The sequence below is a fragment of the Gambusia affinis genome, linkage group LG17, assembly GCF_019740435.1.
Source record: "Gambusia affinis linkage group LG17, SWU_Gaff_1.0, whole genome shotgun sequence".
Taxonomy (NCBI): Eukaryota; Metazoa; Chordata; class Actinopteri; order Cyprinodontiformes; family Poeciliidae; genus Gambusia; species Gambusia affinis.
The window spans coordinates 25,802,854-25,830,473 of record NC_057884.1 but is presented as its reverse complement, the minus strand read 5'-3'; the positions used below and the strand labels follow the sequence as shown (position 1 = coordinate 25,830,473).

Genomic DNA, 27,620 nt, shown 5'->3' with positions numbered 1-27,620 from the left:
AGTTTCTATTAAAGCAAATTTATTTTCAAAATGTCAAATTATGCAGCGATGTCTTCATTCTGGACAGGTGGAGGTACCGCATGCTGCTCACGGTACCAGAAGCCGGTACCGTGGGTTCTGGTCCGCTGATGGCCTGGGCCGCTTAGAACAGAGACAACATGTCTTCCTCATTGTCTCCTCTTCTTCATCAACCATAACTTCTGATTTGCTGAACAGAACTTTGGCCCGGTTCTCAGACTCTCGAGTTGTTGGCTGCTGTTGGTGGTTTGGACCTGAGCGGGTCGCGGGCCGATGCAGAACCCTGCTGTGGTTCCGGGTGGGTCCGTGGGCTCCCACAGGATGCCTGCTGGCGGCACCTGGCGGCAGGTGGACCGCAGACGGAGCCCAGCGGCTGCAGCTGCTCCAACTGCCGCGGCGGCGCTGGGAACCGCTGAGTTTCTGCTTCACAGCCCAAAACGTTTCCTGCTGATTCCTCTGCAGACTGAAGGAGGTGGTTCTACAGAAAACACGGCCCGTCCGGGACCGGAAGAGGTTCTGATCCGACATCCAGGTTCCTCACAATGACGTCAGAGCAGATAAATATGGCGGACAGCTCCATAACGTTACGCTTCATTACCCATAATCCATCTGGACTCAGCGACCTGAGCCATCTTCTCTCTGGGCCTACTGGTGTTTGAACACTGGTTCGGTTCGGTTCGGTCCGGCTGGTTTCTCTCATCATACCAATGCAGGCATCAGAAACATAATAACTGTTATTAACGATCAAACCTCCAGCTGGATCCGGTTCTGGGTTCTGGAGGAATCCGTCCCAGAATGGACCGACGGGCCAGAAGAACTTTTCCTGAGTGGGTTCTGGTTCTGGTTCAATGCAATGTTCAGAAAACACAGAACAGGAAGTATTTTGGGACAAACAGGAAGTTTTGTGGGATGGACAGATGATCACTGTTACATCTGGTTGCAGCAGAAAAGTTATTTAATATAATTATGAATTCATAATTTCAGGATGTAAAATCCACCAGTGAAAAGTTCTGCAGTTTGAATAATCCAACTAAAGTATTATACAGAAATATTAAAGTCTTTATTACAGATAATGATGATGTTTATAGAAAGTTCAGCTGGTTTAAATATTTTGCACATTAACTGCAGGAGGAATCACACAGGAAGCAGACTAACATGCTTTTATTTTGGTAACTTCTGGTTCTGATTAGTGAGAAATCTGGAGGACAAGAAGTTCTGATTGGTTTAGAGTTCTGGTTCCAACATTAGGCGGGTTCTGGTTCTGGTTCTTGTTGAGACAGAGGGTTGGGGGGGGGGGCCGGATCTTCTACCCAACGTCCATCTGGAAGAACCTGGAAATGACCTTTAACCCTCCTGGGTCACTGAACCGGGCCGAACCGCAGCCCGGTTCTGCTGGAGGGTCAGAGGTCGACCCGGAAGAACCAGAGAAAGGAAATGAAGGCCAGTGCCGAGCATCAGTCTGAGGGGGCGGGGCCAGACCGGACCAGGAAGTCCAGCCCCAGCGAGGCGGGGATGTGCACGGCCTCCAGGCCGAGGGCGGAGGGGGCGTAGGGGAACAGGACGGGGAAGGTGTGCTTGGTGTCCAGCAGCAGCTGCGGCGGGTCGTTCCTGTCCTGGAGGACGCTCTGCAGAGACAGACAGACAGTCAGGAAACACACTAGTTCCTCCTGACCGCTTGTGGTTTCACTTGGTGAACATGTCTGAGGAGGAATCGGGTCCAGACCGGACTGGGTCGGTTTCAGCTCAGACTGACCTGAACGTTCCTGATGAAGGACACGGTGACTCGCTCCTCGAACTCGTTCAGAGGCGTGTAGAGGTTCAGGATCTTCACGATCTGCAGGAATCAGACAGGAAGTGGTCACAACCTGCTCCCATGTTCCGGTCCACCGGTCGGACCTGAGCCGGCACCACCTAGTTTCTGCTCTGCTAACTGGGAGAATATTACAAACGTTTCTCTTCTAAAATTGACTTCATCAGCTGACCTTCCTCTGGCGTTCCACACGGTTCTGTTCTTGGTTCTAATTGTTTGTGTTTTTCCTGCTTTTCTTTCATCGTTATACAAAATCTTCTTCGCTGTCGTGTTTATGATCTTCATGTTTCTTTGACTCCCTTTATATTTAGACCAAGTTTTGTGACAGTAAACCTAAATGGAACGTCAAGGTGCTGCTCAGATCCAGTAGATCAAAACGTTACAGATGGATCACAAACTAAAGATGATTTTAATTCATCAGGATCCATTCAGAGCTGAGCAGCCAGGAGTGGAGCTGAACCACTGACCTGCTGCACGGTCAGAGCCGTGCACAGCGAGCAGATGGCCTCGGCGTCCTGAGACGTTTTCTTCTTGACCTGCAGCAGCTGGGCGGCCTGGATGATGGGCTCCAGCGTAGCCGAAGCTTTGCTCTGGAACAGGTTGTTGGCTCGCAGCCACTCCTCCAGCTGACTGGTGTTGTACCTGAACAGTCAGACAGGGGGCAGCAGTCAGACTCCAGCGGTCTGGTACCATGGATCAGAGCTCCAGGCGGTTCTGGTGGTACCTGAGCTGCATGCCCGTGCTCCAGGAGCAGATGTCCTTACGCAGCAGCAGGTTGTTGAGGGTGAAGGCGTTGATGCAGTGGAAGAGCTGGCGGGCCACCTGGCCCACCACCTCGGGGTCCAGTCCGTGGTCCCTCATGATGCTGTTGAACTGGCTGAGCTGCCGGATGAGGCCCTGCAGGGTGTAGCTGGTGGGCCCGTCCGCGTCCGTGTCCATGCTGGACGAGCGGTTCCTGTAGCCCATGGACTTGACTCCGGCCAGGCTGGGAATGCTCTCGCTCTCCAACATGGCCGACACTAAGGGGCAGACACATTGGTTAGAACCTTCAGGTCCAGAAAGAGACCCATCTGGTAAACCTGATGACTGATCCTCATGACTCAGATGGCAACCAGAAACCCAATGAATAAAGGGACCCAAAAGGGACCCAACAGGGACCCAACAAGAACCCAACAGGGACACAACAAGAACCCAACAGGGACCCAACAAGAACCCAACAGGGACCCAACAAGAACCCAACAGGGACCCAACAGGGACCCAACAGGAACCCAACAAGAACCCAACAGGAACCCAACAGGGACCCAACAAGAACCCAACAGGGACCCAACAGGAACCCAAAAGGGACCCAACAGGAACCCAAAAGGGACCCAACAAGAACCCAAAAGGGACCCAACAGGAACCCAACAAGAACCCAACAGGGACCCAACAGGAACCCAAAAGGGACCCAACAAGAACTCAACAGGGACCCAACAGGGACCCAACAAGAACCCAACAGGGACCCAACAAGAACCCAACAGGGACCCAACAAGAACCCAACAGGAACCCAACAGGAACCCAACAGGGACCCAACAAGAACCCAACAGGGACCCAAAAGGGACCCAACAAGAACCCAACAAGGACCCAAAAGGGACCCAACAAGAACCCAACAGGGACCCAACAAGAACCCAACAGGAACCCAACAGGGACCCAACAAGAACCCAACAGGGACCCAACAAGGACCCAAAAGGGACCCAACAAGAACCCAACAGGAACCCAACAAGAACCCAACAGGAAATCAACAGGAACCCAACAAGGACCCAAAAGGGAACCAACAAGAACCCAACAGGGACCCAACAAGAACCCAACAGGGACCCAACAGGAACCCAACAAGAACCCAACAGGAACCCAACAGGGACCCAACAGGGACCCAACAAGAACCCAACAGGAACCCAGCGGGGACCCAACAGGAACCCAAAAGGGACCCAACAGGAACCCAGCAGGGACCCACCAGGAACCCAACAGGAACCCAGCAGGGACCCAACAGGAACCCAGCAGGGACCCAACAGGAACCCAGCAGGGACCCAAAAGGGACCCAACAGGAACCCAGCAGGGACCCAACAGGAACCCAACAGGGACCCAACAAGAACCCAACAGGAACCCAGCAGGGACCCAACAGGGACCCAACAAGAACCCAAAAGGGACCCAACAAGAGCCCAACAGGAACCCAACGGGGACCCAGCAGGGACCCAACAGGAACCCAACAAGAACCCAACAGGAACCCAACAGGAACCCAACAAGAACCCAACAGGAACCCAAAAGGGACCCAACAGGAACCCAACAGGAACCCAACAAGAACCCAACAGGAACCCAAAAGGGACGCAACAGGAACCCAACAGGAACCCAACAAGAACCCAACAGGAACCCAAAAGGGACCCAACAAGAACCCAACAGGAACCCAACAGGAACCCAAAAGGGACCCAACAGGAACCCAACAGGAACCCAACAAGAACCCAACAGGAACCCAAAAGGGACGCAACAGGGACCCAACAGGAACCCAACAAGAACCCAACAGGAACCCAAAAGGGACCCAACAAGAACCCAACAGGAACCCAACAAGAACCCAACAGGAACCCAAAAGGGACCCAACAGGAACCCAACAGGAACCCAACAAGAACCCAACAGGAACCCAACAGGAACCCAACAAGAACCCAACAGGAACCCAACAGGAACCCAACAGGAACCCAACAGGAAACCAGCAGGGACCCAAAAGGGACCCAACAGGAACCCAACAGGGACCCAACAAGAACCCAACAGGAACCCAGCAGGGACCCAACAGGAACCCAACAGGGACCCAACAAGAACCCAACAAGAACCCAACAGGAACCCAACGGGGACCCAACAGGAACCCAAAAGGGACCCAACAAGAGCCCAACAGGAACCCAACGGGGACCCAGCAGGGACCCAACAGGAACCCAACAAGAACCCAACAGGAACCCAACAGGAACCCAACAAGAACCCAACAGGAACCCAAAAGGGACCCAACAGGAACCCAACAGGAACCCAACAAGAACCCAACAGGAACCCAAAAGGGACCCAACAGGAACCCAACAGGAACCCAACAAGAACCCAACAGGAACCCAACAGGAACCCAAAAGGGACCCAACAAGAACCCAACAGGAACCCAAAAGGGACCCAACAGGAACCCAACAGGAACCCAACAAGAACCCAACAGGAACCCAAAAGGGACCCAAAAGGGACCCAACAGGAACCCAACAGGAACCCAACAAGAACCCAACAGGAACCCAAAAGGGACCCAACAGGAACCCAACAGGAACCCAACAAGAACCCAAAAGGGACCCAACAAGAACCCAACAGGAACCCAACAGGGACCCAAAAGGGACCCAACAGGAACCCACCGATCATGGGCTGGATGATGCCCTGGGCCACCTTGATGAGCTGCTGGTAGATCTGGATGGACAGGTCGCTCAGAATCTGCCGGTACTCGGCCAGGTCAAAGTTCTTCAGGCAGTGCTCGTTCTGCTTGGGCGTGTTCTGGGTCATGAAGGCCTGGAGGAGAACCAGACAGATCATCTCAGAGGAGGAGACGTTCCTGACGTTCCTCAGACGGAGCAGCTCACCTCCTCACCGCTGTACTGCTTCAGGCAGTGCAGCAGGCGGCTGCTGTTGGCCAACCAGAACGAGATCATCTCAAAGTCGTCGTTGTTCCTCTGCAGAACCAACAGGATCACAGTTAGAACCAGGCTGCCTCTCAGACAGCAGGGTGTGTGTGTGTGTGTGTGTGTGTGTGTGTGTGTGCAGGACAGACCTTCAGGACCTTCTTGATGGCGTTGATGCTGGAGGTGAGCAGAGAGATGACCTTCTGGTCGTCGTTGATGTAGTCGGCGTGGCGGATGCACATGAAGAGGATGTAGGCGGGGAGGCAGGGGACGGTGGCCGACACGGTGCTGGGTCGGATGTCTGAGGACGGAACAACACACCTCAGGTTCTGATTCTTGAGGCATCAAACAGGTCCGGTTTGGTTCCAACAACCAAACACTGGCGTCGGTTCTGGCTCACTCAAAGACCTCAGAACCCAGTCTACATGTCCATGGTACCAACTCATGATTGTGACATCATCCAGTCCTGCCTCCGGTCAGGACCGTGAGGTCCAGTGGCGGTCTCACCTGTGATGAGGGTCTTGATGAGCCGGGCCTCGTCCTCCTTCAGGTACTCCAGCATCCCCTTGAAGTCCTTGTTCTTCCTAATGGTGATCTCATGGCGGATCATCTGGTTCTTTTCATCCTTGTTCTGATCGACATCATGAGCCGCTGCTTGAGCTGCAGAACCAGAACCAGAACCAGTCAGGGGGAGACAGACATAACTGGAGAGACATGTTGAGACTGAGACATCAGAGAAAACATGTCCCATGTGGACACCTGTCCCCCTTTGACAAGCGGACAGATCACGGGCCAGAGGGACTCGGTGCAGCGCCCCCTACCTTCCAGCTCCTGGACCTTCTTCATGTAGATCCTCAGCTGCTTCCTCAGCTTCCTCTCATTCTTCTCCATCTTCTCCACCATGCCCTTGAGTTCCTTTGAGCAGACAGAACTGGGTCAGGCCGGCCGAACCGGGTCAGGCCGGCGGTTCTGGTGGTCCAGGTTGCTCACCAGGTTGCTGTTGGTGAGCCGTGTGAGCTCCTGCTGGACGGTGTAGTCCACCTTGGCCTCAGGGGACAGAGCAGACATGTAGTTGAGCAGCTCCTGCTTCTTCTCCAGGTCGTCCTTCAGCAGCTCGATCTGGGTGTGCAGAGCCTCCAGCTCGTCCCGGTGCTGCCGGGTTTGGGTCTGCAGCTGGGCCTCCAGCAGTCTGCAGGACAGGCAGCTCAGTTACACGTTGGCTGGACAAACACTCGGGCTGAGCGGACCGACTCAGGTTCTGGATGAGAGGTCACTGCATCCAGAGCTCAGAGCAGACATCAAAACCAGAACCAGAACCAGAACCAGAGGTCCACCACAACAACTTCACACACAGATGTGTAGAGCGCAGAGGGAGGAGGAGCTAGCAGCTAGCAGGAAGCACACAGAGACCTGGCTACTTGTTTGAGGCCCTGGTAGGCCAGGCCCAACTCGCCGTCCTCGTTCAGAAGACACCAGTCCTGCAGGTTACTGGCGTCCAGCAGCAGAGGGCAGCAGAGAGCAGTAGAGGACAGAGACAGTCAGCATGACGAGCAGCTTCACAGGTTTCATTAACAAACTCGACTTCTAGGTCCAAAACCCTAAAACCAACTCGGTCAGGGTCTGGTCTGGACCGGGTCTCTGTTCTGATCCGGAAACACAGAGAATCCACTCTGCTGTTTTACTGATTCTCATCTAGAACCTGAGCTGAGCTTCCAGAACCTCCTCTGGTTCTGTTACAGCAGCAAGTCGCCGGTTCTATTGAACCTGATGGAAGTTCTCCAATAGCTGAGGTTTATTATTATTATTATTATTATTATTATTATTATTATTATTATTATAATGTTAAACATTCAGACACTAACAGGCCACAAACACATGAATGATGAAAACACTAAATCATAAATACAACGTAACCCTAACGCTGACCTTCGACCCTCTGCAGTGTGTTTGACCCTCTGCAGTGTGTTTGACCCTCTGCAGTGCACTTGCAGCTGTCAGCAGCTGTCAGCAGCTGTAAAGCATCTGGACTGAGGAGCAGCAGGTGAAGCAGAGCTTTGGGACAGAAGACAGAGGCGACCCAGACCCGGCCAGAGGAAACGGACCTGCTGTAATCTGACTCCAGTCTCTCTCTGATGACGTTTCCTGAGGAGGAACTGGACTTACTTCTTGGACTCACACAGTCCATGGTACGCTTTGAGGGCCTCCTCTTTGTCCAGCGGCTCCTTGCTGCTGTTCAGTCCACCGTCCTCCTCGCTTTCCTGATCAGACAGACAAGAGGACATGGAGGACATGATAGACAATTTAGCTGTTTAGGATAAAGAGAGGAAGCCTCATCAGAAATATGACCAACTAAAACGGTAAAAACATTCACATGATCCCCAGGAAAACAGGGATTTGTGTCATCAGTTTATCCTTTTATTCACTGATTCTGTTAGTTCCCATTTCTTTTTTTAAACTTGCATATCTGATTAGAAACAGGAGAGTCAGATTCTTATGAAGGGTGAACACAGGATGAGTCAGAGGGACAGGATGCAGCTGTGATGTTGGGATTTCTGGGTTTCCTCTCCACACTGAGACTCACGTTGGGTTCACTGTTCTTCTCGGCGTTGCTGACGATCTGAGTCCTGAGGATGAGCACCTCCTCCTTCCAGGCGTCCAGCTCCTCGTTGACCGACTTCAGCTGACTGAGCAGCAGGTTGTATCCGTCCTGCAGCTCATTGGACGAGCCGTCCTGCGACGCCCGCTCGGCGATGGTCTTCCTCAGCTCGTTCAGGTCGTTCTTCAGTTTCTTGTTCTCAGTTTCGAGCTCCTGTATCTGATGAGGAACAAGCTGCTGTTACCATCCAGACCAACTGGTTTCACTGGTTACAACTGAGTTTTTGGACATTATTGTAGTTTAATAATCATTCAATATGCTAATTATTTTACATTTTTAGCAACTTTGCTAAAGAAAGTTTAACACCATGAACTCCATAAAATGTTTCCTGTAATTCTAAGCAAAGTGCATGTCTCCCCCCCACCACCAGGTGGCTCCACTGCAGCACTATTACTGAACTGATGTTGAAGTAAATCCAGGAAAGGGAAGTCTGTCTCAAAACGGGCAGGACAACGTGTGGGGGAGGGGCTGGTCATGTTGTAGGTAAAATGTGGCATTCTGGGAGTTTTCAGGTTTAACAGCCATCAGGTGAAGAGAGGAAATGGTTCAATAATAATTCATTCCCAGAATTCAACACTGAGCTGATAATCGTATGGAGAGTGTCAGTCTGGTACAGCCAGGCGCTGAATGGGTCAGTTCTGCAGAGGTCAAAGGTGAGCACTGGGTGTGTCACATCTTAACACTCAGACAACAACAGCAGCCAAGCTGAGACGCCCTGCTAATCCGCTGATCACACATGGAAGCAACTGCTGGTTGTTTCTCATGTCTGGTTCTGGACCGGATCTGGACCGGTTCTGGACCGGATCTGGACCGGTTCTGGACCGATTCTGGACCGGATCTGGACCGGTTCTGGACCGGTTCTGGACCGATTCTCTGTCATTCTTAACACATTCTAAGTATTATCAGTCCTGCTGAGGTTGCGTCTATCTCGACCCGGTCCGTCTCTCTACTATCTGTCCCTGACATCACAGTCTCGCCTGCTCTCATTGGTGGATGAGCTGTTACCCCCATCACCATGACAACACTAACTACTGGGCCGGTTCTGCACAGTGTTGTCCTGTAAACTGGTTTTAATGGTGTTCGTGCAGCAGAAACATCTAGAAGCAACTGGATCTGAGAGGAGTCGGCTCCGGTTGTTCTCTCATACCTTAATGATGTTGTAGACCTGATCTCCCGTTGCCACATCAGGTGTTGGGGTCTTGGGCTCCAGACCCTTCAGAGAAAGATCAAGAGTTACTCTGATTGTTTGGACTCCGGATCCGGAGCAGAACCGTCCCACTCACCTTGCCCTTGGCCAGCTCCTCCATCTTCTCCAGGTTGACCTGCAGCCTCTTCCTCTCCGCCTCCAGCTCCCTCACTCGTATCAGCAGCTTCATGACCAGGCTGATGTCCGTGGCGGCGACCTCTACTCCCCCCTTCTGCAAACCCAGCAGCACACAGAATGGACCTCGTCCTAACAGAACACACCTGTACTCATGAAGCTCCGCCCCCTGACTCACGTCCACCTGATTGATGAGGTCCTCGGTTTCTCCGACATATTTGTCCACAGACGGGTAGTTAGAGTCCGACCCCAGGCTGCTCTGGTTGGACGGATTCCTGTGGTGGCCGGGTTGGAACTGGAGGAAGAGATGGACTCATGAACTGTGGTTCTATTTCATCCCTACTGACCACCAGAGACGGTGCTTAAAACACTGAATGATCAATCCTGTGCATGCGCAGGTCAAGTACTAATGACCACAAAGTCACCTGTGACCTGCCAGGGACCCACGTGAGTCTATATAGTCACATGGCAGCCGGCAATCAATCCCTTTTGTTCTTCTCGCGTGCAGGTGTGTTGAGTACAGGTGTGTGGTCGTGTGAAGCTGGTTGCTCCTGTGTGTACCACTGTTATCCTAGCTGCTTGTTGCTGGTAGCCCCATGACCGGGTTTGGTCGGAGCTGCGGGTAAGTCTCGCCCTCCAGGGGCTGCACAAGCTGCTCTCACCTTTACCAGATCTGCGGTCGCCGCTGCGACTGGTAAGTTTTGTTCTTTTCTCAGCAGGAGTTTACTGTTCGCTTTGATTTGCCACGTTAATAATTGTGGCTCTTTTGACTCACAGTAGCGTTTCTGCTCAAGCTGAGTTCGTAGCCTCTCCGGGGGTTTTCCTACAACAGAGTCACCAGTGGCATTTTCTGCTCATGTTGACTTCTTGTTGGTGTCGGGCTAATCACGCCTTTCAGCAGTATGATGCTGGATCATTTATGCTGCTCGACCTGTCTGGCTCCGCTTCAGCCTGACGACGGGCCTGACTTGTGTCCCTCCTGTCTCGGTGTGGAACGTTTCTGGGAGGCGCTGTCGGATAACGCTTGCCCCAACATGCCCTGGTCAGTCAGGCCGGATCAGTGGGCGGATGCTGCGCTGCATAGTCCGTTTCCGCCTGGAAAGGCGATGTGCAAACGTCCTACTGTGGCTGCACCTTCGGTTCCGGCGAAGCGAGTCAGACGGACCGATGCAGGGAGGTTGTCCACAAGAGTGGATCATCTCACTACTGAGGTCTGACTGCATTGCCTCCCAGGAGGATACGGGGGAGTCTGTGACATCCGCTATTCGAACGACTCTTGCCCGTTTACAGATTGGTGTTCCTCAGGCCCAGCCTGCAGCTTCCAGCACCTTCTTTAGGCGCAATAGCTCAGAGACTGCCTTTGTGGTTCCTCCCTCAGAGAGTATATACAGGAACTACATGTTTGCTGGTCAGACACCAAGGTGCTTTCATGTCTGACAACGGATGGCAAGGTCCTGGCGGCTATGCAGGAGGCACCGAGGGTTGGCTTGGGGCAGATGCCAGCGGTGGAACCGGGCATTGCCTCTCTTTTTATCTTTTTATCCTCTCTTTGGAGGATTGGGCATTGGGCTGCAAAGCCTCAATGCTTTGCGGCCCAATGCCTGTTGCCTTCAGTACCGTATCACTGACCTTCTCTGCAAGGCCTATGACTCTGGGGCCCACTGGGGCCGGATTGGGAACTCTCTCCCATTTTATGCTGGCCCTGTCTTCCTCCTTGGGTTCTGTTCCACTGGACCACGCCATGGCTTTGGTCTCATGACGAGGGAGCTTGGACACACACTGTCCACACAGGTTCACGCTCACCGGCAGGTCTGGTTGGTCCAATCGCCACTTACTGAGCCTTGTAGGAGAACCCTCCAGGCCCTGTCTGTAGTTCTGGGAGAACATTTCGGCTCCGCAGCACTGGACGGGTGTTATCACTCCCTGATCTGGGTTAGGTTCACCAGAACTGGTCCGGTCCTGTCCAGGTCATCAGAACCGATCTGGGTCGGATCGTCAGAACCGGTCCGGTCCAGCTCACCTTGCTCAGAGCCATCTCCTCCTTCAGGTTGTCGTATCTCAGCTCCAGCCTGGAGTACTCCTTGATTAGGTCCTGGTACCGCTCCCGCAGCTGGTTCAGCTCCGTCTCCAGGGAGGCGCTGCTCTCTTCAGCTGATGGACAAACAGGAAGCGGGTCATGAGGGAACACGGACCGGTACCACCGGGTCCCCAGACGGAGACAGACTCACCTGCAGAGTTCTTGGCCTGCTGCTGGATCCGTCGGTTCAGTTCGTCCTTCTCCGCCTTCAGCAGAGTGTTTTCTGCCTCCAGCTTCTCCACCCGCTGCAGAGCAGAGATCAGAGGTCAGAGGTCAGCCGAGTCCTCCACGGATCCGTCCTGCTGCGTTCTCACCTGGCTCAGGCTGAGCTTCTCGTTGCTGTGCTCCTCCTCCATCCTCTTCCTGTGGGCCTGCGCCTCCTGTAGCTCCTCCCGCAGCCTCTCCACCTCCTCCTGCAGCGACTCCACCTGGCCTCCGTCAGGCTGCTGGCTGCGGATCTGCTCTAACTGCTTCTGCAACTTGGTGACCTCTGACCCCAGCGAGGCATTCGCCGTCACCAGCTGCTCGTTCTGGGTCTTGAGCTCCTTGGACTGAGAGCGACAGAGTATTAGAGGGTGCAACCCGGACGACCCGGACGGCCGAGGGGGATGTTTGCATACCTGCTCGTCCATCTTCCTCTGCAGTTGGACGATCTTGTTCTCCATGCCCGTGTTGAGCTTCTCGGGGGGCTTAACGGAGCGCGCTTCGATCTTCAGCTGCTTCAGCTGTCGCTTGGCCTGCATCCTCCTGAAGGCGCACTGAATGATGATGGCGGCGTCGAGCGCCCGCCTGAACTTCTTCCTCTGCAGCCAGCCGCGCACGTGCTTCTGGATCAGCATGGCCTTGTGGTGTAGCATGAACTGCAGAGGAACCAGCAGTCAGCACCAGTGCAGTGTTTCCAGAGCTGGGAACACCAGAGCTGGGAACACCAGGAATCACTCCCTTCAGAATAAAAGCCTCCAGTTTAAAGATTAGGGTGGATTAGGATGAACCTAAACTACCAATCAACAAGGGATTCATTTAGACTTTCAAAGTAAAAGACTCAATCACAGCTGCAGACTCTTACAGTGGCAGGTTTCACATTATTATGAATGTTTTTTCTGTTCAGAAATTGTTCAAATGTAGAAAATAAAAGCAGTCATAAGTCTCATAGTTTAGATATTTTAGTTTAGATTGGAATGTTTTCCCGATCTAAAACATTAGATTGGCATCTTATTTTCATATGATGATGACAATAAACTCATCATTTAATATTTTCATAAAATAAAAGATTTTTTTTGTATTACAGAAATACGTAAATCATTCTGTTGAAAGTTAACAACTTCACTATTTTACTTTGGGCTCAGTTGAAAAAAACTGAAAAAGATTTTTCTATCCTCGGCAGTGAAAACATGATTTATGTCCGTCTTTATTTGGAAACACTTTTTGTTTTCCTCCAGAACCTCCAGGATGTTCTGACCCAGCAGAACAAGGCCGGCCTTTGTTCCACACACATGATCCCGTTTACTGTCTGTTGCAGCAGAACGTGCAGCAACCAGCAGGAGGCGCCAACAGAACAGAACTCCAATTCTTGTTAGATCTACAGCTGATCTAAATGAAGGACTCAGCAGAAGAACAGCTCTGAACTGATTTAACTGCCTGAAGCTCTGAATGAGCACATAGGAGCCTGAGCCAGGTTCTGGTTCTGGTTCTGGTTGTGCCTGGCAGCTCCAGAGCAGCAGATAGTCCCAGATAATCTCAGATAATTCCTGCTTGGCTGCTGATGACATTTTTACCATTTCCTCATAATCCTTTAACTTTTAACCCATTTCACTTTGTTAGTTTGAAACCTGAGAACTCATGAAGAAATAATAAACAAGGAGGAGCTGAAGCATCGGTTTGCTCCACAGGTCCAGTCGGTCCTACAGAACCTGCTGCCTCTGACCCGATCCTGACCCGGTGACCCGTCAGCTGACCCACAATACGGTTGTGTGTCCGGTTCCGTACCTCCCAGAAGATCCTGCGGGTGAACATGCCTCGGGCGTAGGCCTGGATGGTGACCGTGGCCCGCCGGATCCTCAGGAATTCCCGCCGCTCTCGGACCATGCGGTACTGTTTCTGACAGATCAGGGCGGCCCGGTTCTGACGCAGGAACTCTGCATACCTGCAGGGAACAGCAGCTGTCAACACCACAATCTGTTTGGACCAATCAGAGGCCGAGGAGAACAGCTCACCTGCGGGCCAGGTAACCTCGGCCGTATCTCTGCAGGGCTATGGCGGCCCGGCGGACCCGGTGGTACCGGATCCTCTGCAGCCAGCCGCGGACCGTCTTCTGGATCTTGATGCAGGCAGAGCGGAATTTATCAGTCCGAAGCTTCTCCAGGTAGGCCACCTGGCCGGCCCGGAAGAAGATCTTCGTCTTCCCAAACTGGAACATGTCGGGTTCCTGGTGGGAGGACAGACGGAGCGGGTCAGTACCGACCCAGGACCAAAGAGATGTTCTGATAAGAGACCTGCTTCGTCTCTGCTTAGCTTGACTGAACAGAACTTGATGAACCCAAACAGAACCTTTGGACCTGAAATGTTTGTGGTACCAGGTCTTTGGAGAACCTCTTGGTTCTGAACAGGTAGGTCCAGCAGCAGTCTGTTTTCATCCAAGTCATGTCTCACCTTGATCAGTGTCTCCAGTAGGTTCTTGCACACCTGCTTCTTGTCTGCTGACATCAGGTCCGACTTCCTCATCAGAACCCAGTACCGGCTGAAGAAGTCAGGGTAGGTCCACCTGCACGCACACACAGTACACGTTACCTGGTGGTCACATGACCCACAGCAGGCTGAGTTAACGGTGATGAAGATGCTCCTCACCTGGACGGGTATCCGGCGGCGCTGATCCGGATCGTCTCCAGAACCCCACAGGCCCGGAGCTGCTGCACGGCCCGCCGGGAGTCGAACCTGCACACACAGAGACGTTAAGCCTGCATCACAATTGGGATTCTCAGCTGGATCGGATCAGAACTTAACCTCATCTTCTTGTTGGACATCAGCAGAACGTCGACAGCTGCTGGAACCGGCCGACTGACTGCTGAGAGTCCAGCCCGACCCGAAACATGTGACCCAAATTAGATTAGTTCTGACGCTCAGACCACATTCCTCACTGATGTTTATCAGCTGCAGAGCAGAACCCGGACAGAACCATAGCAGTTTAACCCCAGAGGGCTCTGAAAGCACCGCAGGATCACCGGTTCTGGTTCTGAACATGTGGTTCTGGTGCTGGAAGCTGACCAGAACCACAGAACCTCAAAGCCGGTACCCAGTCACTCAGAACTACTGACATACAAAAAGTTCTGCTCTGATGGACCCAGTTCTGTTGAACCAATTTTGTTTAAACTGGTTCTGTTCAAACCAGTTCTGTTGTACCCGTCTGATACCTGCTGCATGGAGCAGTCATATTTATCTTCATTCTCTCAACAGTTTCCCTACAGCAGCTCTGTAGCCTGGTCATACCCGACCAGAACCACCCAGCTGGTGCTGGACCGGGGCAGTTCTATAAGGAGACAGACTCACGAGAAGGCCTCCTTCAAGTCGTTCGGCTTGATACAGCGTACGTAGTGAGGTGTCGTGGCATTCAGGGTGTCCATCAGGAGGTGGAGCGACGAGCGGAACTGAAACAGAACCAACCTTCAGAACCAGAACCTTGAGAGAATGTCCGTGCAGAACCAGAACCAGACTCACCTGGTGTCCCACAGTCTTCCTGTGCTCCTTGTTGGGGACTTTGGGAACCGTTTTCAGGGGGCGGACATTCACCTTGGAGGCTTTGGAGGGCGGAGCGTCGCTCTTGTCTTGGAACAGATCAGCAACCAGCTGGAACTGGGAGGGAACGGGAAAAACAATGGTCCAAACTAGGCTCGGATCAGTCAGAACCCAGCTCTGGTTCTGGTTCCTACCTCGCTGGCTTTCAGGATGTTGATCTGCTCCTCGTAGACGGTGTCTCTGTTCTTCTCCAGGAAGCCTTCGCACTGATACTCCACCTGCAAAGAGAAAAAATAAAATAATTTACGCAATTATTTTTCGACCTGAGCCAAAATGATCTGCTCTGGGCAAAGTGTGGGTGAGCATTTGGTCCGGACCGTTAACGGAAATGGGCCCGATGTCTGTTTTTTCATCCTAACACCATTAGAAGGAAAACATTGTCACAATTCTATAAATGGTGACAAATACAGAAATCTCATTTCATTTTTTAGGCAGAACTGGTTCAGACCTGGACCGGATCAGAGTCTAAGCCTATTTTTAGATGTGGTTCATGATCCCGACCCGACCCAAACCTGCTGAAAACGTTTGAGTGACTGTTATGATCTGGAGCCTTAGATTTGGTCCAGATCTCAGAGCTGGAGGTTTTATCTGTATCTGTCTGCATAGAAACACAGAGATGTCAGTCACAGATTGTCAGAGTTTTGTGCAGCCTGTGTAAATGTCTGGCGGGACCAGCAGACAGGCAGGGCAGGGCTGTAAAGTGGGGGGCCAATGGCCCCCTAGCCCCTCCTGTTCCGTTGCCTATGGTGACTTTGAGCCAGTCCAATCAAAACCTGAGTCACACTGCCCTCTGCTGGAGAAATGTCCCACTACATCAGGGGTGGGCGGTCCTGGTCCCCGAGGGCCAGAGTCCAGTAACTCTTAGAGTCTCCCTGGTCCAACAACCTGAATCCAACAGCTGGATCTCCTCCAGAAAACCAGTCGGGTTCTCCAGAGTTCTGCTAATGACCTCATTATTGGACTCATGTGTATTGAAGTGGAGACACATCTAAAAGTTGCAGGAGACTGGACCTCTGGCCCTCCAGGACCAGGACTGACCACCCCTCCACTACATATTTGTCTGAAACTGATTGTTGGGTTTTTATTCTCTGCGAGCCAGAACCACCAGAACCTTCAGAACCATCAAAACCTCCAGAACCACAGGAGATCAAAGTTAAATATTTCACTCTATGTGGGATAGATCTATGTGTGTTTCATAAATTTTGAGCTTTTTCATGTTCTACTAATTGTCTGACATGCTGCTATGGTTCTGGTCCGAGTTCTAAATTTGTCCCACTTCAACTCGTCTGCACTGTGAAGTTCCCTCCAGTCGGTACTTTGGACCAGATGGCTGGCCCGGTTCTGCTCACCTTGTCAGCGAAGTGGATGATGATGAAGGACGTGTTGGACATTCTGGGTTTCTGGAAGTGTCCGCTGCTGGAGTGCTGCTTGTAGAGCTTCTGGGCCCAGTTCTGATCCGTTCCCTTTGGAACCTGAAGAACAAAGTCCAGTTAGAGTCCAGGTGAAAACCAACCCGGTTCTGGTCCCTCAGAAATCTGTGCTTCAAGAGTGAACCTCAGTCAGGAGGGAAGCCAGAACCAACAGAACCGGGTCATTACCTTGCACTCCTCGTCCAGCAGGTCCAGGATGCCGAGCCGGGCCTCGATCAGGTCGATGCAGGGCTGGTTGTCGTAGAAGTCGATGAGTGTCCAGGGAATGTCCTCCTTCATGTACTCGTCCTGCTCCAGCTTGAAGACATGCTGTGGACACAGACAGCAGGACGGTGAGAAACACGGCCAGGACTCTCTGACCGGGTCGCTACTGCAGAACTCACTGAGTTGAACTGCTGTTGCAGCTTCTCGTTGGCGTAGTTGATGCAGAACTGCTCAAAACTGTTGACCTCAAACGTCTCGAACCTGCAGGAACACAGACATCGTTAACAGGACGTGAAGCTGCCACTGGGGGGCGCCCTCCCAGCTCGCCGCGTACCCGTAGATGTCCAGAACCCCGATGAAGGAGTGCTGCTTGGTGGAGGTGTGCAGCGCCTTGTTGATGTGCTCCACGATCCAGTCAAAGAGGTGGGCATAGACGTGCTTGGCGAGGGCGTTGCGGGCGTTGACGGCCTGCTGGCAGGACATGGTCTTTACAAACGTCTCAGAGGCGGTGGCCAGCTTCCGGTGGCAGAGCCAGTGATCCATCTGCTTCAGCTCCACACCCAGCAGTCTGCAGAAGTGCTGCAGGTGAACATCATTTCTCTGAGGCACAAAAAGAACCGGGTCAGAGTACCGACAGAACCCCGAAGAGTCTTCGATCTGCTGGGGGACGTACTGCGATGTGGCAGGACTCTCCGTCCCGCTCAGAGACGATCTCCACGTTGCCAAGGTGAAGGATGGAGGCCATGATCTTAAAGATGCTGCTTTGACTGCTCTCCTTTATGCCTGCACACACACACGCATGCAGAGTTCACACACACACACAGAGTTCACCCTTCATAGTCCTCCTGCTGAAGGAGACGTCTTACCCAGCAGTGTGAAAGCCTCTCTTGTCTTCTTGAAGTCATCAGCATCGTTGACTCCCTCGATGAAGATGTTGTCTCCTAGAGATGTGTAGGTGAAGTCTTCTGCACTCACTGAGGGAACATGAGAGAAATCAGCAGCTGCAGAATCCTCTGATGAAGACCTGGACGTCTCCGGTGTTCGGACTCACTGAGACTGAGGTCTTTGAACTCTGGCAGGCTGGCTGAGGCACATAGCTGGTAGAAGATGTGGTAGTTCCTCTCGTCTTCAGCCTGGAGAAGAGATGATAGACCTTCAGGCAGCAGGGGGCTGTAGTGTATCGGCAGCAGGGGGCGCTGCAGCGAGAAGAACTCACCTGGAAGACAATGCGGGACTTCTCCAGCAGGTAGGTCCTCATGTTGGCTCCAATGATGTGGTAATGTCTGCTGAAGCCGATCTGAATGTACTTGCCGAAGCGGCTGCTGTTGTCGTTTCGGGTGGTTTTGGCGTTCCCGATGGCCTGAAGGGAAAGTTAATTGGGAGGAAGACATTAGCTGTTAAATGTTTGCTGTGTCTTAAAGACGGTGTCATCGGCAGAGAGGCAACTCCAGAGTAAACTATGTCTGGTTCTGTGAGAAGGAGCTGAACGTCTCTGACCTCCATGATGGGATTGGAGGCCAGAACCTTCTCCTCCACGTTAGCATCGCTGGAGGAGCCGCCCACCGTAGCAAAGTATCTCATGGCGTACTTCGCCGAAACAGTCTTCCCTGCTCCAGATTCTCCACTCACAATGATCGACTGGTTCTTCTCGTCTCTAACATAAATAAGGCAAAGGTGTTCACGTGACCAGATTTATTCTGTTTCGCTCAGAGAAATTTGTGAGGCCTTGACCCTGGAGGTGCTTCAGCCTCAGGCGTACCTGGCCATCTGTTTGTATGCTTCCTCAGCCACGGCGAAGATATGAGGATCCATGTCCCCCATGTTCTGACCGCTGTAGGCGGTGATCACCTCCTCCCCATAGATCTGCAGCTGCTCATACGGGTTGATGGCCACCAGGACGATACCTGGAACCCAGAGACATCATGAAGGCGAAACATCTTCTGGAGGAAGCGGAGATCATGTGAGCCGTTAGCGATCTGACAGAAATGACATTAAGTCTCCCTCAACCGGACACGTCCATGTTGTAACGACTGCATACTCACTATGACAGATTCAGACTGTTTTGTTTGAAACACCGAGGTGATAATGTAGAGCGTGTTGCTAAGCAACCAGTCAGAGTGACAACGACGTCCTGCGGGTGGGAGACGAGACTGAGCAGCCAACTGCCAGGAGGTTTTACTGTGATTCTTTGCGTATTTGAGCTTCTGTGGATCTCCAGAGTGTTAATTGAAAACAAAATGAAATGCCCTGAGGCAATGCTAGCTGACTGCAGCCAATCCAAGAGTCCCATTCCCTTTCCTTGGTTCTGATTGGCTGAACCCCCAACAGCAGAGATCAGAAAGACTGTAGACATTAGCTTCTGCTGTGGAGCCAAGATGGTTTCTACTCTGCATATAAGGAATATTTGATATTTCTATTAAAATAGAATTATTTTTAGAGGGAGTCCAGGTGTTTTAGCTGTTAGCTGCCACCTGTAGTCCCTGACCACCATGAATACTGAAGGTTCACTGTAATTAAATGATAAATAACAAGGGAGCCATCGCATTAAGTAGTTGTCATAGAAACACAGCAGGGTAGGTAAGAAAAATATTTAAAAAGTTGATTTATGAAACTATTATTTATAATGAAAGAAGTTCAGAGAAAATTATAAAGTGTGATGAAAGTGGCCCAGTGGGTCAGTAAGGTTTTGGATCGGGGGTTCTGGACGGACTGACCGCAGTAGGTGTAGATGTTGTTGGACTCCAGGAAGCGGACCCTCAGGTTGTGCAGCACGGCGGGTTCATGAAGGTAGCTGAGAGCCGTCAGGTCGTTCTCCCCCACCAGGATGTCGGGATTCCTGAGGAATGGCAGAGCGTTGGCCTTCGGACCCACCTGGTACTCCAGGGGCTGGACCAGAACACAACACAGTCAGGACCCAGGGCAGCCATGTTGGCCATGTTTCTGCTTGGCGTCCTGAGCTAAATATTAAAACATGTTTGACCTAAGCTGAGATAAAGACGGAGGAACTGATTTATTTCCTCCGATCTGGGCGTCACTGCAGCTGAAAATCAACAAGTCATAAAACAATAAAAACATTCTTCCTTCATGGTTTAACGCCTGCAGCTGTCAGGACAAAATAACTATGAGGATGACTAAAAACACAGAGGAGCCATTATTAGTCAACAAGGTTGAAATGAGCTGAAATAACAGATCCTGACGCCACAGAGTCGAACCGTGTTCGAAAGCTCAGGTCTGATTTGAAAACATTTACAGTCCGACGCCCATAAAAGGAAAACTGCTTCACATCAGAGCAGCCAATCAGAGAGCCTGGTGAACTCCAGGCGTCTGAACAGTTTCATAAAGATGGAAGCAAACTGAGGGTCCTTGTGGGTCCCACCGAGTTCTACTGGGTAGCTAACGGGTTAGCTAACGGGTTAGCTAACAGGTTAGCTAACCCGTTTGCTTCCAGGAAACATCCAGAGTCCAGAAGATTCTGGATCCACTCATTTCCAGAACTTTCCTCCTATTTTCAACCACATTTATGGATCTGAAATACGATGTCTCTCTGACCTCTGACCTCATGAGCAGCCGCCATCTTGACTCACCAGTTCCCTGATGATTCTGATTTATTATGATTAGCCTGTTATGATCAATAATCAATGACATGGCTGACTTCTGTTAGAAAAAAGCCTGGCCCAGACGGTACCAGGTGGTACCAGAACCACTCACCGTCCCGTCCTCCAGCTGCAGGTGCAGAACCGCCTCGCCCTCCTTGTAGTCCCTGGTGATTTCTGCAGCTTTCCACACATCGTCCGGGTCCGGGACCCAGACCCGGGTCAGCTGAAACACAACCAGAACCGGGTCAGCTGAAACACATCTAGGACCTGGACCAGAACCAGAACCGCATGCAGCAGGAAGACCAGAAAGTGCAAACGGGAAGTGAAACAACTGAGGGCTTTTACTGTGGAGGAGCACTTCCTGTTGAAACTGAAGGAAAGTTTCCCAGCTGCTGACTGGGACCAACACCAGAGAACATACTGGTTCTACTGGGTCTACTGGACCCGACCCACCAGGTTCTACTGCAGGTCTGATCAGCTGATCTCCTGCTTCTGGGTCCAAATGTTTGAGAAAATTCTGTTTGTTTGGTTCTGGTTCTTTTGGACTCCTGGTCCAGAGGATCCGGGATGTGTTCTGGTTCTGGAGATTTCCAGCTTGACAGTTGCAAGCGGTAACATACTGATTTGATCCTAGAATAGTTCTGGTTCTACAGCCTCAGCTGGATCAGAACCACCTGATCCAAAGGACAGAACCAGCAGCTTCTGCCGGATCAGAACCAGGAGTTCTGATCAGACGCTCATTAAATCAGAACATCTGGATGATAATGAGCTGTTCTGATCCGACCGGCTGGTTCTGAACTGGGCCCTAACAGAACCTCTGAGTGTTGATGAGTTTCTGCAGATCAATTTGGCTCCGGCTAATCGGGTCAGCGGTTCTGATGGAGGTCCACATGTTTACATACAGGCTGGAAGCTTCAGCTCCACGAGTCAGAACCGGGCCGGGGCAGCACAGAACTACATATCCCACAATGCAACGGGTTCAGCTCTCCCTACTGAGCCCAGCCAAGTCAGAACCGACTTCCTGACCCAGAACCAGAACCAGGAGCGGGGAACAGCGGTCCGGTTTTGAACCACTCCGACCCAGTAACGGTTCTGATCCGATGACAGAACCAGAGAACCTGTTGAACCTTACTGGTCCAAAGTTCTACTGAACTGAACCGGCTGCTGTTGCTAAGGCAACCAAGCCCATAGGAAGTGACCTCATCATGTAAATGTGCCGCCGCTCATTTCCATCATGTTTGCATGCAGGTGAGTCACCTTTGGTCACATGACCCACAGGAGCCAATCACAGCCCGGCTCTGGAGCATCTGAGGTTCTGGTTCTGCCGGGTCACACGGCGGTTCGGCCAATCAGAGGCCTGGGGGCAACAAGAGCCTGTTAACCCGGAACACATCGAGGCAGCAGCCAATCAGAGAGCAGCATGCCGCCAGCAGGCTCTCAGCTGGAACACACACCAACACACACACACACACCAACACACACACACACACCAACACACACACACACACACACCAACACACACACATCAACACACTGGATGGTAAACATGGAGGTTTCCCTTTAATCAGTTGTGTGTGTTATTGTGTGTGTGTGTGTGTGTGTGTGTATTTACATCGCTTTTGTGTGAACTGAAATGAATCAGTTTAACATTTTCTGCAGCCAAAATCTGAAAAGTGTGGCATGTTTCTCGACTCGGCTGCTTTCTGTTTTATTTTGGGTTGTCGTTCTGCAGCGGTTCTGGAGGAGCTGCAGAGACGTAGCGCTCAGGTCTGAGTGCAGAGGAGACACCAAATATGGTGGTGGCAGTATCATGCTGGGTGGAGGCTCAGATCAGATTCAAGGTTACAATGGCCTAGTCAAAGCCCAGACCTCAGCTGCTCTCCATCCAGCAGACCTGCAGCCTCAGAAGAAAACACTCCACACTTTTCAGATGTTAACAAAAACCTTTTCCTTGCAGGTCAAAGGTCAGCAGCTGAGGAAGCAGGCAGGAGAATTGGACTAGACCTCCAGGAGGTTCTGGTTCTGACTGAGACCCGACCCAGCCGATCCGCCCCCTGCTGTGTCGCCACGGTGATGACAGCCCTGGGTGCGCCGCAGCGCCTGGCAAGGAACTTTGATCTGAGGTCAAAGGTCACAAACAGACACACCCAGAGCGCAGAACCCAACCAGAACCAGGTCAACACCTGCAGCTGGTTCTGATCCAGATCTCAGTGAAACACCAGGACTGGTTCTGACAGAGGGTCGGTTCTGATGGACCTGCAGAGACAAACATGGCTGCTGGACAGTTGCTAATGGCAACAGAACCTACTGCTCTCAGACTGCAGGTCTACCGGGTCAGAACCAGAACCAACAGAGAGGAGGCTGGCTGAGCGTTACCATCCGGACCCGGAAGCTGGAACCAGAACCAACACAGACCTGCAGAGGTTCTGGTCCTACCCGGTCCGGGTCCAAACCCGGTGAGAAGCAGCAACAATTCTGAGGGGAACCAGAAACTGGACCTGCTGATGTGGTTGACCTGGACCAGCCAGAACCAGAACCTCAGATGAGAACCGGATCAGAACCAGAAACCAGACAGATGTAATCTGTGGGATTAACCGGGCCCCAGGGGTTCTGTCCGGATTATCCTGCAGGACCCTTAGCCCCGCCCCTTTACTGCTGATGTCAGCAGGGAGACCATCTGGACCTGATGAGGTCACAAAGGTCCAGAACCAGAACCAGAGAATCTTCATCATCATCATCTGAACTAAGAATGTTTTCAGGTCAGAAACATTAGGTTCTGACACAAACAATCAGAACCTGGACCAAAACCAGCCTTTGGGTCGGTTCTGGTTCTGGTAATGACTGAAATGATGTTCCAGTTCTGGTTCATCACTGGTTCTCCAGAACCCGGCTGATGATCCACCATGACATCACAACCCATCATCAGCTGGACCGGGTCTGAGGTCATGATAGTCCAGAACCAGAACCAGAACCCCAGTTCTTCGGCTGAACTGGTCCTGGATCAGAGGTTCTGTTCCAGTCCAGGGATTCAGCTCTGGTTCATTCAGAACTCCTTTGGAAAACAGCCGATTTTAACCCGAACCGCAGACAGGTCCAGTTTGGTGGGGTTAACTCGGAATCTGTGAACTGACCAGAACTTCCCGAACCGACCTCCTACATCCGGGTACCCAGGGAACCCCCACATCTCTACGGCTTTTCTGTTTTGATCCCTTTGTTCTGTCTCTGCCACAGAACTTTCCTCAACAACAACAACAACAACAGTGTTTATAATAATCTGGACAAAGTGTAAATCTTCAGAGGTGAACTTTGACCTTCAGAACCCATCCGAACTCTGCTGACCCTCCTGTTGGGTTCGGCTCCCAGAAGAAGCTCCACATCGCCGCAGTTTTCCTGTTTTCCGCCTTCTTCCTGCCTCTCCGTCCCGTTTCCCCCAACCTGAGGCGCCTCCAGCCTCCGGAGGCAACAGGTGGACCACAGCAGTAAAAACCCGCAAAAACTACATGAGGTTCGGTTCCAATGGACCGAACCGGACCCGGATAGAGACGCTCTGCTGACCCAGAACGGGTCAGAAGCTGGACGAAGTTCTGGACGGCAGACGTGCGACAGTTAAACTGGACTCACCTTGGTGAACAGCTCGTTCACAGACATTCTTCCTCCCAGACCCGTAAACCGTCTAGAAGTGACCTCTGACCCCCATCAGGAGTCCACCGAGTCCCTCTGATCCGGATCGGTTCTGGACCCGCTGCGGGGCACCCGGTTCCGGTTCGACCAATACCAGCAGGTGTTCGCCGGAGTTTCGCTCACTTTGTCGGGATCGGCTCAGGTGCTGCCTCCCGCTGTCCGTCGGTACCGCCTCTCTCTCCGGGTCAGACGGTCTAATGCGGCCCAGACGAACCGGAACCAAGCCGGGAGTAGAACCAGGAGCGCCAGCAGGTGGTGAACCCAATCCGTCCGGACCGGTTCTTCCTGACCGCCGTGTTTTCCGCCAGCAGCCCTCTGATTGGCTGCTTCCTGGATCCCGGCCAGGTTTCTACCGAAGGCACGCGCAAATGTGGAAGCACTCAGGGCACGCGCACAGACATGGAGCAGTGGTTCAAGCGGAGGCTCGGGGACCCGCGGGATCAGTCTGAGGGGTCAGAGGTTAAAACAGCAGCTGGAGGCTTTTATTACGTTTATAGTCCTGTCCCGGTGTTGTTCAAATCAAATGCATTTATATCACAGTACAATGTTTTAAAAATAAGAAAAATGTCACTCAACTCATGAATCTTAAATAATCTAATTTCAAGTGGGAGGAGGGGGGGCAAATGTTGGGGGGTTCCTGTCAGTGGGGGGGCAGTAGGTCCTGTCAGTGGGGGGCAGTAGGTCCTGTCAGTGGGGGGCAGTAGGTCCTGTCAGTGGGGGGCAGTAGGTCCTGTCAGTGGGGGGCAGTAGGTCCTGTCAGTGGGGGGCAGTAGATCCTGTCAGAGTCTCTGATGTCTCCAAACGTCTCCAACAGGAAGTTGTCATCAATACGTTCCCACGGCTCGTCTGTCTGATCTGCTGTGATTTCTGCTTCTGTTTGTGGTTAAATTAACAGTGGAGGTGAAGAGCAGGAATGTGGCAGAACCGGGCCGACCGGGTCCAAAACATCAGGATTCTTGATGTTTGGGAGCTTCATTTGTGCTCATTGTTATTATTGCAGGTTGATGAATATCAATGAATCCTGGACGTTTCACTCAGGTTTGTCCTGAAGAGCAACTTCTGCTTCACTGAGTGACTAAAGCCTCGCTGCACCCAGACAGATGACACGGCTAGTATGGAGGCCCAAAAGGGACAAAACTAAGTTAACTAGTGGTGGGAATGGCTTCAGTTATTAATACAGTTAATGTTAGGGTCTGTATTAAATCACATTTTAATCGAAAACTATAACAAAAGAAACAACATTTTCAATTCAAAACTCCTTTTTGCTACTAAATTATTGAATAAAAGCCTTCAGAGATGTTTCTAGTTCTTAATCTTCAGGTTCTTGAGCAGAGTTCATCTTTCCAGAGTTTCTGATCATTCATGGAGCTTCAATAGAAATGTGAACTGTGGATGCTGACATTAGCTGATACAGGTGTAGCATTAAGGTGTATTTTAGCTTGACTGACTTTGCTGAAGAGCTAACTCCTTTTAGCACAACTTGAACATAACAACAGTCTTCTGCAGCGTCCAATCAGATCGTTAGGAAGCTAAATTTAACCCCCAGTGGCCAAGAGAAGCAGCTTCATCGCTGCTGTTAGCAGATGTAGCTGTGTGTCAGATTTAAAAAATGGTTTTATTTTTTAAAATAATTTTAAAAAATTATCTAAATAAAATCTAAATTAAAATAATAATGTCTAGGCCTTGTAAATAATTATATTAAATGTTTACCTAATTCTTCTAATATCCAATTTACAAATATGTCATTAAATCATTAAGATGCAAACTCATCATTTATTATCTTGTTGAACTGAAGTCTGAAAATCATGGCGGCCAAAACGGAGGACATTAATGAGTTTAAATGTGAGCTCAGAATTTTACATTCTATAAATATCCATAACCTGAAGCAGCCAGTATTTATTCTGATCTTCTGAGGTTAAATGAATGTTTTCAACCAAACCTGTGATCAGAACCAATCAGAACCTGAAACATTCTGACCTGCAGGGTTTAACTCTGGATCCTAAACTCACCTCACGGTTCAGTCTGAAATTTCTCCCATTGATTTGAATTCCTCCAATCACAGAACAGAAGGACAAGAACGATGAAGAAGGACTCTGCCTGTAGTTTTAGCAATAGCAGCAGAGGAAGTGATAATAATAATAATAATAATAATAATAATAATAATAATAATAATAATAATAATAATAATAATAATAATCATTTTATCGTTTGTTTACAGCGTAGCTTCTTAGCTAGCTCCACTGTCAGACAAGCTAACGCTTTTCATCACAGCCAGAGGCTAAAATCCGATCATTTAAACAAACGGTGAGTATTTCCCCAGCAGAACTCCAGAGTGACCCGGCTGTTATCGGCCGCTTGTGTAATGTGATGATAAGTGAACTTTGACCCCACCATCCCGTCAGAGGCTCCTTACCTTACAGTATGGGTTATAATCAGAGGCCATCCTGCCGGGTTCAGAACCAGACGTGTCTGAGCCGCAGCTATTATCCCGACTGGTCCACTCCCAGACACACCTGCTGCAGGTATGAGCCGCTCACCTGGAGGCCCCGCCCACTTCCCCACACAATCACAGGCCTGCTGCTGACCACCGCCCCTAAATAAAACCCGGCCCGGTCCGGCTACTGGTTCTGATCCGGGTTCAGGTCCGGATTTACTGTGAAGAGAAAGCAGTGAAGCAAAGCAGAGATGGATCAGGGCTGACTGACTGACTCATTCATTAAATGAATCAGTTCATTAAATGGTTCGGTTCATTAAATAATTCATTCTTCAGCCTGGTGGAAACACAGCTGCTGTTATCTGATTCTATCTGGTTCTGGTTCTGGTTCCAGGTCCAGTGTGAAGCCAGTACAGAACCACTGGGACCATCTTGGGTTTGGGTCAGAGCAGCCAGGCTCTTTCACAATAAAAGCCTGATGATGGAGCAGCAGCTGAGCAGTCTGTGCTGCTGAGTCATCCTGCTCCCTCTGACTCACCTGATCCAGGTCTGATCCTGGATGATCCGGTCTGCCGACCCAGAGTCTGGTTCCGCTCCGAGCAGCGGGCCTGCAGCGCCCCCCTGTGGCCGTCTGGGAGAGCTGACCGATTATTGGAGAGTTTATGGATATTATGATGATCGATGACGTTTGACAAACTGTGTGTCTGCAGGCCGGAGCTGGTTGTAATAATAATAATAATAATAATAATAATAATAATAATAATAATAATAATAATAATAATAATAATAATAATAATAATAATAATAATAATAATAATAATAATAATAATAATAATGGACCTCGGCTCGATGCCGTGGTTCTGTGGAAGGTCAACATTAAGGCCAGGTTGACATTAGAGTTTTGTTTCCACTGGGAACGTGCAACATTTCATGCAGTTATGGAGTTTT

The 27,620-nt window shown here is 51.1% G+C and overlaps 1 protein-coding gene across 3 annotated transcripts; it reads right to left on the bottom strand.

Moving 5' to 3' along the window:
- Positions 1–1,056: 1,056 nt before the first annotated feature.
- Positions 1,057–26,790, bottom strand: myo5b (myosin VB). Of its 3 annotated transcripts, none has more exons than XM_044096060.1 (39): positions 26,652–26,790; positions 20,670–20,780; positions 19,676–19,847; positions 18,721–18,865; positions 18,459–18,615; positions 18,178–18,321; positions 18,013–18,094; positions 17,828–17,935; positions 17,635–17,744; positions 17,296–17,561; positions 17,141–17,222; positions 16,926–17,066; positions 16,677–16,799; positions 15,462–15,545; positions 15,250–15,384; positions 15,082–15,179; positions 14,383–14,469; positions 14,188–14,299; positions 13,752–13,963; positions 13,525–13,681; positions 12,159–12,398; positions 11,853–12,089; positions 11,690–11,783; positions 11,482–11,612; positions 9,640–9,756; positions 9,424–9,558; positions 9,288–9,353; positions 8,066–8,299; positions 7,648–7,742; positions 6,475–6,673; positions 6,306–6,399; positions 5,992–6,144; positions 5,634–5,785; positions 5,446–5,535; positions 5,224–5,374; positions 2,553–2,847; positions 2,296–2,470; positions 1,772–1,852; positions 1,057–1,643 (listed from the first exon to the last, which is right to left on the bottom strand). In XM_044096060.1, the coding sequence occupies exons 1-39, from the start codon at positions 26,679–26,681 to the stop codon at positions 1,473–1,475; spliced, it is 5,466 nt and encodes a 1,821-aa protein (XP_043951995.1). In that variant the 5' UTR covers positions 26,682–26,790; the 3' UTR covers positions 1,057–1,472. The 3 variants fall into 3 exon arrangements, with proteins under 3 accessions (XP_043951995.1, XP_043951996.1, XP_043951994.1); XM_044096061.1 differs by lacking the exon at positions 26,652–26,790 and adding an exon at positions 24,179–24,734; XM_044096059.1 differs by lacking the exon at positions 26,652–26,790 and adding an exon at positions 23,869–24,168.
- Positions 26,791–27,620: the final 830 nt, after the last annotated feature.

Bases quoted from the DNA above. Each gene is read 5' to 3' on its own strand.
- myo5b (XM_044096059.1), bottom strand. From the start codon at position 23,934: ATGTGGAGCTTCTTCTGGGAGCCGAACCCAACAGGAGGGTCAGCAGAG. The intron at 6,400-6,474 runs GTGAGCAACCTG...GTCTGCTCAAAG, and splicing joins GGCTCACCAACAGCAACCTG to GAACTCAAGGGCATGGTGGA. The intron at 2,471-2,552 runs GTACCACCAGAA...CTGACTGTTCAG, and splicing joins AGCACGGGCATGCAGCTCAG to GTACAACACCAGTCAGCTGG.